At 40.2% G+C, this 16,433-nt stretch overlaps 1 protein-coding gene across 1 annotated transcript; it reads left to right on the top strand.

Moving 5' to 3' along the window:
* Positions 1-1,027: 1,027 nt before the first annotated feature.
* Positions 1,028-10,859, top strand: palmdb (palmdelphin b). Its single transcript, XM_076158356.1, has 6 exons — positions 1,028-1,072; positions 3,863-3,943; positions 4,380-4,510; positions 5,709-5,823; positions 6,752-6,776; positions 9,640-10,859. Exons 1-6 carry the CDS (start codon positions 1,028-1,030, stop codon positions 10,857-10,859), a joined length of 1,617 nt encoding a protein of 538 aa, XP_076014471.1.
* Positions 10,860-16,433: the final 5,574 nt, after the last annotated feature.

Here is a 16,433-nt window from a genome sequence, read left to right on the forward strand (position 1 = left end):
GATGGGAGACATGAACGTAATCATGAATGACAACTTTGACACTCATGCAGCGAGAGATTTCATTGCAGGTGATGAGGAAAGTGCCCCATGCTCTAGTCAGATAAGTTGCCTGAATGTTCAACCATCTGGGTGTGATCAGAGAGAGAGAGAGAGAGAGAGAACGAGAGATGCTCTGGACCTGTTTATGGGAGTCTTTGGTGCTAGTGTATGTATAAGACAGTACAGACTGACTAGTGTGAATAAAGGTGTCCAACAAACCCTGTAGACCCATTTATAGCAGAAATGACAGTGAATAAAACTGTTCAGAGGTACTATGCAAGTGTTCCTCATCTTAGCACTGACAGTGTTGTGTGACTATAGAAACTGTAGGCTTTTTCTATGCAGAAGGTGCAGTTCAAACATGTAATGTGAGACAAGGCGTGCACGGCAGAGTGCTCGTCTTGGAATCAGGGCGCTACTGGTGCTGTGTGTGTCAACTGTCATGATGTCATTAACAACTGATTCCATTCATGCCTCTCATCTTCCACTACTATAACCTGGTAATGCAAGTAGAAAATAAATGTACATGAAATGAAAAGCACCGGATGCAAAAGCCGGACCCTTAAACAATGTTGTTGGCAAGTCTGGAGGCGATGGAAGGAATGGTGCTCGTTGTATTGACGTACGTACAGACACGCACTCTCCAATTACAGAGATTACAGAGATACATGTGTTAAGATTTCTATCTTAGCCAGCACATTTTCAGATAAACATGTTGAAGGTGTCAGCATGTTGTATTCCACACGCTGAAAGTCACCATCTGCACAGTTTGTCGTTGTTGACCAAATGATAGAAATGTCCCAATGTCATTTAGCGATTTCCATCATACCCAACGTCTTCCTCCATCTATTGCATTTGGCCTTTTTTGCATCATTAGCTATAGTCTGAGCTGTTTTCACACATTTCAGTCCATTCAGAGTAGTGTTAAGATTTGTCACGTTTCACATCAAATTGAATTACTGTCTTGTGTTCTGCCTGTAGGCCCATCATGGAGGAGGCTGACCTGCTGAAGGAGAGACTCCAGGCCATCACAGTAAGCACCCATGATTGCTACTAACAGTGGGGAGCTACACAGCAGAGATGTTAAAATGGCTCTTTTCTCTTTTTAAATTAATTTATTCTGCCTCTAGTAAATAGATTCAGCCCACTCTCAGTCTGACAGCAGCGCTTGTGTTTGCCTGCCTACTCACTGCTTCAGTATATTACCAAGCCTGCTGCACAGTGCCAGGGACTGAGAAGAAAACATATTATTTCAGTGTCATAAACTCTGTTTGCTGTATGAATAAATGTTTTCTCGTTCACCAAAGCAGGCTTTGGCTGGGATGGGATGGGATGGGTTGCTTGTTTTGAAGAATAGTAAAAATTAGACTATAATCATTTCTACCGTGTGAAGAATCAAAGAAGAGGAAGAAGTATAGTTGCAAGTTTTGTTAGTTTAGATGACATCACTGCTGTAAATGTTAGTATTTGACTAGACCCTTCAGATGCTTCCTCATAATTTAACCCCCGTCACCCCAGCCCTACCCATTACCCTGTGACATCATTAAGGATTCTCAAAGTAGTGCATGTCAATGATGTCATTAACAACTATGACATCATCTCCTGCTACTTAGACTAGGGACCATTGCAGACCATCTGCACTGCAATCAAGGAAGAAAGGAGTGAAAAGCTCAATTTGGACAAAATTGGTTTCTGAAGCAATGTTTAAATTTTAATTACTGACATAGGACGTCTTGGATTTTATATACTCATTAGGATGGAATTTGAAGTCGCTATGAAAGTAACAGATGGAAGTGTTTGGATGTGTTTGGATGTGTCAAAGATTGTTTATTATTTTGGGGCAAGACGATACCGTATAAATCAGTATTAATCAATATTAGTAGGTCATTTGTGTGGTTGGATTCATGATAAACACAGACATGTTGGACCTGGATTAATATCGCCTGGTAATTCTGTTTTTCACAAATTTACTTATCAGTCTTCATCTTAATAGGAATTATAACGATTCTGTCATTCCCAGAATACACACGAGTCATTTATGAGAGCCAGGGAGGAAATGCATGAGCATGTTTAGTGTGATTGCTAATCAGTTCAGTATTTACACGCTTCAGCAAATCCACTCCTAGTCACATAATATAGATCTGTTATTGAGAGAACAACAACACTGATTTGAACTGATTTCAATATGATGATGGTGTTTACTTAAAACTTATTGTCTTAATCAGTTTATAAGTTTTAATGTGTGTAAATGTAATCAATGTTTCCATCATTGCAAACTCACAGGGAGCATCCAAGCTTTGATCGAAGCCATGACACTTTGTTTTTAACTATTTTAACAGCATTTTGCTTTTAGTTGTCATGGTTAATAATCAAAAACAACATTTTCTGTGTCCTGCCACACACAGGAGGGATGTCTCTTGAAAGATAACTGCACACAACTGGTTCTAATAATCCTCTCAAGCAACACAAACCAATCACCATTACTGATGTACTGTTTACAAAATTTTATTTGGGTGCCTCTGCTATTTAATTATGCTGGTGGCAAAAATCCTAGTTGGTGACACATAGTTTTCCTTGTCCAGACAGTTCAGCTGACATCAGATAGTATCAGGCAGACGAGAGCCTGAATAGCAGCAGACGTCATCTGGGCGATCCCCTTTCACAGAGTCACAGGCGCCCAGGACTGAGCTAATTTTACCTCTCTCACCCCTCAGGATGACATCCTGTTGCATGACACTCGTGTTTTAATCCTAATCTAATGATCACATACATTAGCTGTGTTTGTATGTGATCATTTTTTTATTTAAAAATCCAAAATCAAGGGTTGTACTTTAATCCTTTGTTTGGATCTATCCTTTGGGGGTCTGTGACTCTTCAAATTTGTGTCCAAACAGTGATGAAGAGTTCACATCAAGTGTCGATTAGTCAAATGCAGCACACACAAATTCTACAAAGGTGGGTACATAAGCACGGGTGTTCGTAAAACGGATGTTCATAATATATTTGGCATACCTGAAAAGGACAGCGTTACAGTCGTCAAATCTTTGATGTTACCTGTGTATGGATCAGAACGTACCAGCTTTTTTGAGACAGGGTGTGACTGCTGCAGTTTTCAGTGCCTGGGGTACCAATCCAGATGTGGGTACCGATACAGGGTTGGAGTTTGCAGGTGGTGGGCTTAGATCAGTGATCTTGGTTTTAGGGGGAAAACTGAAGGTAGAGAAGGGGGTGGTGGGTGGAGTGACCAGGCTGTTCAACCGGATAGAGGTATCAGACACAGTGACAGTGGTGAAGAGCTGGCTGTGAATACACTCAATTTTGGGCAGTACAGTGTTCATCCAGATAAGAAGGGCCTGCTTAGTATGTGTTCTTATTGTGATGCTGTCAGAATACATGCTTATAGGTAACGGCCCATTGTTTTAAGTTGTTCTAAGTAATGTAAATATATATAATAGAATGTTTTTAAAGAAAACCATTACATTAGATTAGATTGGAAAATAAATAAGAAGATATGTATGTAATATGTTTTTACGCAATATATACACATGCAATATAGAGATAGGTAGAAGCAGCAAAGGCTTTTTGTTATTGAAAGTTAACCTTATCATGCAGTACATTACATACAATAAGTTGAGTCAGTGACACAACGACACATGCAAAGCTACAATAGGTCAGGCCTTGAAGGTCATGTTGCTCTTTTGCTATTTCTGTCTGTTTGTGTCCAGCTGTCATCTGAAGGTTGAGACACAAAACTTTGACAGCTGCAAGATGTTTCACGCTGTAAAATCTGTGATCACACAGATAACGTGTTTTTTAATTGCAGGACAAAAGGAGAATCCAGGAGGATATTGCCAAGAAAAGGAGGCAGATTGAAGAAGAGAAACTGAAGCTCCAGTACATAAAGGTACGACACAAAAAAAGACAGAACCACAATTCTGCTACATATACATATGAATGATGAATAATGATATCCGTAAGAGAAATGCTGCACAGACACTTAATAATTAGTTTTTTTATTTACTGTGCCCAAACTAATAATACAGTGCAATAACCTCAATTTCATTCCTGTGTCAACTCAGGTGCATAACAGTTTCCATCTACTGATTATGGAGCAAGGCCAGACCTTATTTTCACAGATATTAAATGGAGGCCCTGCAGTACCTGTAACATGGTGTATCATATTTTATAACTTTATGATTTAGATTTTCACCACAACACCATAGGTGATACATAGTGGGCAACCAACAACAATATTGAAATTAATTTGTCCCCCCACCCTGTTCACTTTCTTGGTGTGGATTTAGATAAAGATATATTTTTCAAATGTGTGTGATTGACAGAAAAAGGCTCTGAGGGAGCAGTGGCTGATGGAGGGTCTGAGTCAGCAGTCAGAGGAGGAGCAGGAGGCCATGAGGCTACAGGCTCTGGACGAACAGCAGCAGAGTGATGAGCTGCAGAGCAAAATCCACAGGTAACCTTCCTGCATCCATGCTGCACTCATGTCTCAAATCACCTTTGTCTGCCTCCGTGCTGCAGACGTGAGCACCACTTACGTGTCATGATCTCAACTGAAAACTGGAGAAAACCAGACAGGTGCTCATTAGAGTTCATACTTCCACCAAGAAAGAAACAAACCCGGACTAAATTTGTCCTGTGTCTTTCAATCATTATTCAATTGATCAGACCAGGACAGCAGCATTCACAACCACAATGTTCTTGCTGCAAGGTAACTCATCAAGTCCCTGTCACTAGAATGAGATGAAACATTTAATGATAATGACTGGTGTTTATGTAACCTTCAGGTCACCACTGGGAATTGTTTACTTCTTACTGTGCATTGCTCCACAGATGGAAGCACCTGTTGGCTTAAGACAGACTAAGACTGTCCACAACTTTCACCCACTTACCTCCCTGTCAGTTCTGTGGGTCAAACTGCAGACAGTTTACCAAGCCTGCATTACATAAGCTGATACTTAGCCAAGGCTTATTGTCTTTACACACTCACACATACATATGGCTCACACTCTAGATTCTTTTTTCTTTCTTTTTTAAGAAGAATGCATTTGACTTGACAATGAGCATGCAGTTATGAGACATTTTGTAGATTGTTTGTTGTACACAAAGGGGGGGGGGGGGGAGAGAGAGAGAGAGAGAGACAGAGAGAGACAGAGAGACAGAGAAAAGAAATAGAAAGAGAACAAGAGAACAAGAGAACAAAAAACAAAAAGTGAACCAGGCTGTGTAATGTTCATGTAAATTGAAACAAATCTATAACAAACAGAGCGAGGGGGGAAGCTGCAAAGCGCATCATGGGTTGGGGTGAGAGAGAAATTATTATTATTAATCTGAGTGGTGTCCTGATCGTAGGCAGGTCCTCCCACATCAATTGAGGAGGACGGAAAGGGACGTTTTTACAATGGGAAGAATTTTGAATTTAGAAGAAATGTGTCTTATTTGGAGGTACTTAAATAACTGAACACTCTAGATTCAAACACACCTTTGCATTGCTTTCTTCATTCTGATGTTTGACAACATGAACTGTTGCTCTTGAACATTAATTCCTTCCATTAGTATCCATTAATTGCTTAAAATGGCTGAAAGTGTTGCAAATATCTACATCCTTATCCTTACTGTCATCATATTCCATTCCATATTCCTCTGCTGCACAGAATAGAGAAAGAGGTTGAAACCTTGGAGACAGAAGAGCTCAAGATCTCAGCCAATGAGGAAGTTGTTCTGAAACGGTTGAAGGAGGTGGAAAGGACACCTGAGGACATTATCAAGGTACGCTAATACACTACGCTACTGTGTGCTATTTGTTTGCTATTGGACTGTGGCTGTTACACTGCTGTGTGCTGCTTACTAATTAATCTTGGGAGCTATTAAAGTTGCAATACATCATGACCAACATCTGACATCAGGGCATCAAAACGGATTTAATTGCTGAATTCCTTTCGTTGAAGTTTTGTATTAGCACTGCTGGACATGCCATGTGACCAATATGCTAGCTTGCTCACACTGTAATTTTAAATTAATTGTGTTTGGTACACAGGTGTGTATGGCATGTAATCCTTTCACACTGAACACCTAAGTAAACTAGTATACTTATGGCTTCCGATCTATTATCATCTTCATTTTCTCTCTTTCATTCCTGAGCACACCATTTATCCTTTTCCTCTGGGCATTTAAATGTTGCCCTGATGCACATTACTCTTCGGCGTGGTTAGTCAAGAGAAGCAGCAACTTTTGACATTTAGGCCCCATTTTCATCTTGCATTAACAAGCAATCTGGGTTGTACAGATATCGCATGTTAATGCAAGGTGTAGATGCTTGCGGAAAACATTGTGATCTGCACAGATCACAGCTTTCAATAGATGCTTTCACTGCAATCACTTTTGGTGTGTTCAATACCAGCTGAATAAGGTTTTCTATGATAATGTGGCTTTTTTCCCCCACACACAACATACTGCCTCTAATCTCTGCATGTTCCTAACAAGATGTGCTGTGTGTAGTCAGGCTGTGGTTCAGACGAGGCTGCTGTGATTGTGAACACATCGGCAGGTACAATGAGACATCCACTCATGGTGGGCGTGTGGAGGAAGACTTACATGCATGGTTTGTTTGCTGAATTCCGATTTCATGGTGAAATGCCTGCTGATGCTGATTTTGATTCAACACTTTCACCTTGAACCACTGTGTCTTCACGTACAGGAGCTAAATGCAGACCTACAGATTGGTAAATACATATATCTTTCACTTTGCTCTATTGTCAATTCTTCACTAACCTTTCTCACTCATTTTGGAATATAGCTTGTTTTTAGAGCCTGCCTGATGCCTTCCTTAATTTTCAATAATAAATTAATTTCTGAGAGTGCTAACAATTCAACCACTTTATTAACTGTACTTATATTGGGTCTCTGCTGAAGATTAATGTTTGTTTCTGACCTAAAACAATCAATAGCTTTCTGTAGCAACTCATGACTAGTTAATTTATCTACTGTATTAACATATTGATCTTCTTTTATTCACCATTCAGTGTAATGCATGTAAGCAGTTTAAATTGTCACCAGCAACCAAAAATCCTTAACAATGCACATATTAAGACTCATTAGTGGTCACATACGCATACATTGGAGAAACCGAACTTGAGTATAAATTGTCTATTTAAGCCGTCTGAGCGTGACAAAACAATTTCACTCCTCCACGTGAGCTATGTACACTGATTCACAACATAAATCAGTTCCTGGATCTGTTGCTTTGCTAGCTGGGCTTACAACTCTGTACTCATATAATGGAAATTTGCTCGGAGCTCACAGTCTCTTTCACGGAAGTTGATACCCCAGTCGGAAAGAATCTCGGAAGGGAAGTTCTTGTCGTGTCACAAACCGTCATAAGGAATGGGTCTGTGTCCATATTGTACAGCACATTTAGATGTTCACGCTTGGTGGTCACTGCATACATGTTGAACACCTTGGGATTGACTCTGACAATCTTAAGCATCTCTCAGTATAAGTATCAGTATCCTTTGGCCCTTCCAAGTAGTTAGTCTCTGCTGTTGAAGCGATGGTGGATCTATTATCTCTCCTCTAGTTGACCTCATGTAGATGGTGTTTCTTTGACTTACAAATATGATATGGCTTCTCTACGTCTAGACTAGGGGGTAATGACCGCATGTCCAGCACCTTGTCTTATTTCCCCTTTGGTGAGCCCAGCCTAGCTCTCACATTGGTTGAGGTAATGTTTTCACTTGCAGTAAGGGCCGTATATTTTACCCATGACCTGGGTCTGGACAGGAGGAGCTACTTGATAGGATTTGTCGGATGGAGTATTTGTCAAAGCCACAGGAGGGCAGTGGAGGTGGGGAAAAACCTGCGGCTCCTTTATGGTTGTCTGGTTTGGCAGGTCGATGTCTGTAGTGGAGCGTGTCCCCCATAAACTGCCAATTGAGGCTTAGTGTAGCGTCTTGGGCTTCCCAGTAGGCTTTTGAAACCCATCTTTCACTATCGTTAGACTTGGCCTCATTGGGCAGGTTGTTGATCACCTCTGGACAGTTGTTGGCCCACTGATGGCCAATAGTTTGATGCAATGTCCTTAAAGATTTGGAAAAGCTATTCTCTACATTTGGCAGACTAGAGCTGGCTGGTAGGGACTTACTGGAGTCGTCGTAAGAATACTAAACAACAGTTAGACAATCTGTGATTGTTTTGGCTGCAGTCCACACTAAGCAAGTATAGTTTACAATGCCTTTAGGAAAAGTTTTGGAGTTTCATTGGCAAATGACCCTGCAACATATACATATAACTAAAGATTGCAATCTCAACACCCAAGATCTATCCATTCTGAACACATTTGACACTCTGGGCTGCAATACAGGCTCTACAACTGCTTTGAGAAATGTTTGCCGCCTGATTGATTTCAAACATCATCAACTCCTGGTTCAGCAGTTTCAAACCTTGGAATTGTGTATCAATCATTTCCATCATATTACAGTAGAATGAAACTATAACAGTGTGTGAAGTGTATGACAGACAAATGGTTTGAAACTAAAGGATCATTTTACTAACAATACACTTAACTAATGTCATTTTCTGAAGTGTAACTTAGTGAAATACATAAGAGGAAGTTATTTGTATTTTAAATCTACATATTCATCATCATCTACTTAAAGTAAGACTAAAAATCAAAATAATAAGACAGCAATCTGTTATTGTGTTGCAATGATCATGCCTATTTTGTTCTCACTTTTACTTTAACACATTTATAAAAGCTGTAGTAAAACCTTCTGCCAATAGACCATGCAGCAACAATAATGTGCCAGTATGCTTGATTCAAGTTCACAATTTAAATTTGGTAAAGTTACTTAATTGCTGTCAACCAGACTAATTATCAAATGTTGAAATTAATTCGGTATCTCTAGACCACCACATAATGAGGTTATGAATAGGTTTGATACCTCCGTCGTATTTTCCTGTATTTCACTGAACACATTTTGCTCCTTAGATGTGGCACATCATGTTCCCTCACCGCTCACAGAAATCCCATTAACCACCCATGCAACACCAGCTAAAACCCTTCCATTACAAGAGGCCGGTGGTGGAGATGCAAAAAAAGGTACAAACAGTCCTTCTGAACATCTTGGAAATGATTTCCTGCGCTGCTTGCTGATTGACGGACTTCTAATATACTTCTATATATACATTCTGTAGAAACTATCGTGGAAGTACACCCTAATTTGAACACAGAAGATTTTATATATGCACCAGCAATTCCCTGTTCACAGCATGTTATTAAGTGGTTCAAAAATCATTTTATTTCAAGCATGCTGCCTCCCTGCTTGGGACTGAAAAGCTACCTCTTCACGCATTTCTGTTATAAAAGCTGTAATTTTCATTTAGTGTCATTCAGTGACACTTAATTTCCATTTTTGAAAGAAAGCTTGTGTTATAGGAGACACATAAAAGATATGACGCCATCTTGGATGATGGTGAAGCAGCATTGTGCATTATCCATTTTTTCAATATTAATCTACTTTGAAAAAGTAATTCCACTATTTAAATTTTCCTTCATTGTCCTTCACCGAAGTCTCTTCTACATTCCAGCCACATTTGCCATGGAGATCAGTGTAGAACATGATATCCGTACAGGAAAAAATCAGGTTGTTTCTACAGCAACAGTCACCCCAGAAACAGCCAAGGAGAGGGGAGTGAAGGTGTATGATGATGGACGGAAGTCAGTCTATGCATTACACCCAGATGGACACAAAATGCAGAGTGGATCTGCTGGGATGACACCCAGAGATGTAGACGAGCTGCTACGTCAGGCCACAGATAAGAAGGTACCAAGTGAGGTGCTCTACCATCAGCCAGTATATTCTGCACCCTACACGGGAAGTAGTAGGCCTTCAACACCCAGGACAGCAAGGCAGACACCAACTCCCTGCTGCAGCCCTTTAGAGACCAAGAGCTCATCCAGTGATGAATCTCAAATACTCAGAGTCGAAAGCCAGTTCAGCCAAGAGCTGGAAGGACAGGAAACCCTGAATAAATCCCCTAGCCCTTGCTTCTTCCAGCAAGACACCACGGCAAACGGTGGAGCTCAAAGAATTGAAACCAAGTCCCACTTTCCCAACCAGACCAAGCAACGATTCTTTCCGTTTGGTGTTGGAAACTTGCAAGGTCTCGCCAACCAATGTACAGACATGAGCAGTCCCAGCCCAGCAGCTCTCGTCTCTGTAAAAGCCAGGTCTGAGGGAATGCTGACCCCTATTCAGCCAGTCTATGTGAGTCCAGATAGCCATAGTCCTTCACAATTATTCCACAGTGATAATGCTGCCTCGCCTGCCTCGACTTGTCCCAGATACTCACCCTTCTACCCGGAGAGCACAGCATCGCTGAACCCCATCAACAATCTTCAAGAGGATCTAGAAACAGAGCCTGTCACCATGATATTCATGGGATACCAAAATGCTGAGGATGAGGAGGAAGAAGATATTCATGCTGAGTTAGTGATCGTAGGCTACAGCGACGACGATGTTGAAGGAGAAGACCTAAAAACTGAAAACAGGTCAGAGCCTCTTTCATACCATCCAGAGGGATACAAGAGTAAAGTCTTCCAACCCAAAGTTGGTGTAGCCAAGGTAACCAGCTGCAGAGACCTTATTGAAGGCACAAAATGTGATGATGTATTGCCTCATAAACCAACATTCATCCACAAACCTGGGGAGCGCAGTCCCTGTCTTCAGGGACGAGGGATGGACGAGTCCACAAGCACCAGCAGCATCAACCTGGAAGAGATGAAGCTCTGTACAACAGGAAGATAAAACCAAAAAGAAACTAAGCCTCTGCAGAAGAAAATAATAATATAATTTAGCAGAATTAATACATAATTTCTTTCTTTGTTTTTCTCTGTCTTTCATTACTTCCTCACAATGTTTGCATTGTTTGTAGATGTCTAACCTTCTACCACACATACCCATAATCCTCATTATTCCTAATTTGTCCCATTTATCTTTTTAGTCCTCCTTTGTCTCAAATATTTCTCATAAACTCTCATGAATTGCAATACATTCTAACATGTCCACAGTAGTCCTTGTTAGTCCTCAGCAATTTGCTTCAGCTCCAATGTCTCCCTGTGAGTCCTCAGATACTTTGTTTGTCAGTCAGTGTTTCGGTTATTCAGAAAGTTTTAATGCCACCTTCTGGCCAATGTGTGTGTTTCATATTACAAGATGATCCAGTCAGAGTATGTCAAATGTAAAGTATAATATAACATTTACGTTTTCAAATGGAAGTGTTGAACAAAACCTGATCTGATTTCTCTGTACTCATAGTTGTGTAATATGCTGCTATCTTCTCTATAATAAAAGAGGCTCCTCACATATTCACTGTGGTCTGTATTTAACGCCAGAGCCAAGAAATACATGATGTGAATGTGTGATGATGATGATGATGATGATGTGTGTAGATGTGAAATGGCTTATAAATATATATCAATTAAAAGATATATTGAAACTCAGAACAAGGCTGATATTAACATTAGACATACAACCAAATAAGGTCATTTTCATGACAAAGTGATGCTGCGACACAGATAAATATATATGTGCTATAGATGTGTTGTTTTATTTATACAGTCTGTATAAAATGATGTTTCAGACATCAGATTTGCCCTCACATTCACGTTTGTATAACAGCAGCTCCAAGGACCAATAGCTGTGTGAGAGTGCTTCTTTTCTTGCCTTGGTGGCCTTCTCCTCCTCTCTGCATCTCTCCTGCCATTATGAAAAGTGTGTGGGGGGTGGAAATAACAAGAGAGCACCTTCGATTTAATGCTTAAAGGCTGCAGTTACATAACTGCAGTTTCTTATGCAAGGCGAAAATGTGAAAGCAGAGAAACCCAGAGCCATTCATTATGCACCAAATTCACACAAAATGTAAAAATTGCTGCCAAATGCTGGGAGAATGTATTTTGAAACCAAATGAACATATCTCTTAACGGTAAGCCACATCTAGTTAACAAACACACCAACACACCTTGCGACCAAATGTGTGGGGGGACTTATCTTATACTTAATTCTGTAGATTCTTCTATGTGATTTCAGAGCGATTGGTAAAATTAACTCAGATAAAGCCAGTACAAGGTAATGATATCCCATTCCTCTGTGAGTGACCCATCCTGTGATGTCACCGATTTCCTGTGACCAGAGCAGGGAATTACTTCAAGATGCTGATTGATTTGGATATTTAAGGGAGATCTGCAAATAGCCTATTGAGCATTCTGTGAACAGGGGCACTATGCTTTGTGTAATCTCCACATGTTGTGTGTACATATGCTGTGTGATAACCTTTCAGGTATGTTCTGATCATGGAAATTGATATTTATGGTTTATTGGGAACTTGTTTTTCATTTTGCCCTTTGTCTTTGTTACCAATTATATTCTAATTGTTTGATTAAGTTACCAGATGAACTAAATGGCCATTGTGAACATTTAACTACCTCTAATTATTATTTTGAGCAGTTATTCCAATAGTTTCTGGGGACTTGTTGTTTCTGTGATCACTGGAACAACAATTTCTGAGTGGAGGCTAATCATTGGCATTGCTATACTGAGTGGTGAAGGCATGGCGGGAAGTTGTTGAACATTGTCTCTGCATCTGTAGTGATGTAATCCTCAGAAGAATTTCTTAGTCTTTTGAGGGAATGTGGTACCCTTGAGGTGAAAGACGCAGTTACTACATAATAAACAGTGTCTGTTATACCTGAAGAGCTTCGGGAGATACTGTGAGATGAGAAAGTCAGTATTCCTTGGAGTCACTGGCTGAAGGCCTCGGACTCACTGACTCCACACTTGGGCGAGCTGAGGGAGCACATTAGGTACACTCAGGGAAGTCTGGACTTTATGGAACAAGAGCAGAATGTGGAGAATTTTCATCTAAATGAGAAGCAGGAGAGGGGAAGCAAGAGTGTCTGGGGCCTGGAGTTGGGGAGAAACTTTTGTTGCCATGTGACAACAAGATGTAAAAAATGGTAAACAAAGGCAATGTGCTTCCGAAACCATGCACATTTTAATCCAGAAAATAAATGCAATAGGCCTAATAAATGTGTGTGTGTCATGCGTTACATCTGTTGATGGTTTGCGGATTAAATTCAATCCAATTCGATTTTATTTATCTCGCACCAAATCACAACAAAGTTTATCTCAAAGCACTTTACTATGGAAGGCCGTATGAGACACACACGCACTATCACACTCACAGACCAGAACCATAAAGCTCACACACTGACCATAAAACTCACACATGCACCATGAAGCTCTCATACACGCACCATCATGCCCACACGCACACGCACCATCAAACTCACACACACACATCATAATACCAAAGGAAATCATTTTGATATCACAGGAAGACAATTTGACATCTCAGTTCATGATTGGCTAGCAACCGATTTTTAGTGACTATGTCACTGCTATCATGGTTCAAGCTACAAGAAGTCTTTCATTCAAGTCAACGTGACATTTTTTCCATTTTGTTGTTAATAAAATACATTCTGGTGTGATTGAACTGATTAAAGTTACCCATCAAATCATTGTAGAAAGAAAATGGCATAAAGTCGCTACTGATAAATGAAGAATTACAATGCAGTCCTCAACACACTGAAGCCAATAGTCAATTTAATGACTACGCTTATGGTGAAACCTAATTTAGTATTATTATGTTTATTACCAATTATTATTATTTATATTATGATTATGAACAGCTTTGGAAGTAATGAGAAGGATTTTAAATTCTATTCTGGACTTTACAATAAGCCAGTGCTGCAAAGCTGAAATAGGGGTAATGGGATCTGTTTTCCTAATTTTGCAGCTGCATTCTGGACCAGCTGGAGACTCTTTAGAGACTTATTAGGGCAGCCTGAAATGAATGATTTACAGCAATCCAGCCTAGAGGTAACAAATGCGTGGACAGGTTTTTCTGCACCATTTTGAGACAAAAAGCACCTGATTTTTGCAATATTACCAAAGTGAAAAAGGCAGTCCTTGAAATGTGTTTTTTGTGGGAGTTGAAGGACATATGCTGATCAAAGATAACTCCTAAATTCCTTATGGTGGTGCTGGAGGCCAGAGTAATGTCATCCACAGTGGCTATATCATTAGATAATGTGCACAATAACTTTGGTTTTGCCTTAGTTAAGTAGGAGAGATACAGTATGTAGGTCATCCTGGTCTTTATGTCCTCAAAGTATGCTTGGACTTTATTATACCTACTTGACTCATCTGATTTCATTGATAGGTAAAGTCGGGTATCATCTGCATAGCAATGAAAAATGGGAGCAAGGAGTGAAGTCCTTTGTACATGTAGCTCTCGCTGTGGGATTATGGGCTGCCGTAGATGAAACTTGCTTTTTGCTATAATTCACCAGGCATCCATTGCACCATTTGAGATGCATCAAACTCTTTAACATAGTCAGATCATTTTACCTATGTTATCCTTATCCAGATGACTGCTATCACAGTTTGCAGGAGGCTGTAATGTCTTTTCCATGACGGTTGCCATGTCGTTGGTTTTTTGTGTGTGCCGCTGTTATATTGTACAATGGCAAATATCTACAAAATGCTCCATCTTACAAGAAAACAACGTCAGTGGCCCTTGGATGTAAACTTCCTGAAAATTATGTTATCATATCCCTTTAAAACAATTATATCACTTCTAAAGTGTAGGCTGCAGGCTGCTTCCACCAACACTACCACCCACACGGCAGTCTGCAACCAATCGCTGGATACTTGTGAGAGTTTGAGAGATATTGAACATATCCAAACAGAACCTCCTTTTGTGTGGTAATTACTGAAAAATCTGACATCCACAGGTAATAATAGAGTGTCAAGTGCATCAGTTATAGTTTCTGATGCTTCTGGAGGTTTGTTTACATCAGCACAGCCGGAAAACAGGCTGATATTTTGATAATGCATTGATAACTCATCATTAATATATATGTTGTTGATGGTGCCTTTAGAATGATCTTAAAGAGTAGAAAAGAATCAGTAGGATACAATGAGTCTGGTGCATGAGAATAAGCGTGCGTTGGTCAGAGAAACCTCAGCTATTGGCTGGCTCTGCAACCCCCCCACCACCTTTTGTCCAATCAGAGAGCGCAGCAGCTAGGCAGAGCTGCAGAATGAGGCATACACACAGAGACAGAAACAGCTCAGAGTCGCTGCATTAGACCAACATACTGACACAGGTACGTCCATCCCGCGCTCTCCCTCTCTCTCTCTCTCTCGCTCTCTCTCTCTCTCTCAGACACACACACACCCACACCCACACAGAAGTTTACAAAGATTTTCCTTAGTTTCAAGATGATAGATTCACACAGCATGATTAATATTGATGCGGAATGTGGAGTTCATAAGATGCTGTGTACTGACAAGCTGCAGTTTATGTATTGGTGTGTGTGCGTGTGTGTGGGTGTGTGTGCGTGTGTGTCTGTGTTTATGAATACATGCTGAGTTTGAAATGTCCTTGAGTGTTTCTCGTTTATTTAATGGCTCTGATGTAGATTTGAACAACTGCAGTGAAAGAATTGTCCCATTGTCAGCTCAGTTCCATTTACTTACAGCATCAGGCTCAGTCCGCTGATTTGTTGAAATATTATTTGGTGCTTTCACGTCCAGCATTTTTGGAAATTCACTCATATAAGACCAGTATCTCCTCCGTCCTTCTGCTTTCAGTTCAGACATCGTTCTGACATAGATCTAGCTTGGTGCGAACTTTGTCATAATTCAACATCACTGGACAAGAGTTGACTGATAAGTTCTGAGCCTAGCCCTAGAGTGCTCTAAGTCGGAGACTGTCAGTTAGTATTAATAAAAGCATTTGTCTATATTGTGCTTTCTTAAACACTCAAAAACAATAAATCCAAAACAAATTTAGTGAAACGACAAAACAAAGAACAGATGGAAGGACATTAATCAGCACTGGCAGACAATATTGGCACAGAATATTAATCAGTCAGCCAGACCTTCCAAAAAAGTCTTCTCTCTTTAATCTAGTACTTAACACTTCATTGACACGTTGATTACTTTGATTTCATCCTTGTTTGCTGCTCAGTAAATAGAAAATAAATTCATTAGAAAGTCTGTTTTCTCATCTGCGCTCTCGCTGCAGGTAAATTCTGCAGAGAGAACCAACAGGAATAATGCCAGTGTGTTCAGGGCCTACACACACACAAAATAGAATAAATTCTACTTGCATGCACGCACACACACAGATTTGTCCCACTGCATCATGAGTTTCTTCACAGCACCTTAATCACCACCAACACCACTCGCTTGCAGCCCTCCAGGCTAACAGTGACACTGTTTGCATGATGAAGATGTCGTTTTGTTCTGTGA

Source organism: Genypterus blacodes, unplaced genomic scaffold (assembly GCF_046128005.1).
Source record: "Genypterus blacodes isolate CSIRO-AG114 ecotype Tasmania unplaced genomic scaffold, CSIRO-AGI_Gbla_v1 ptg000076l_1, whole genome shotgun sequence".
In the NCBI taxonomy this organism is placed as follows: domain Eukaryota; kingdom Metazoa; phylum Chordata; class Actinopteri; order Ophidiiformes; family Ophidiidae; genus Genypterus; species Genypterus blacodes.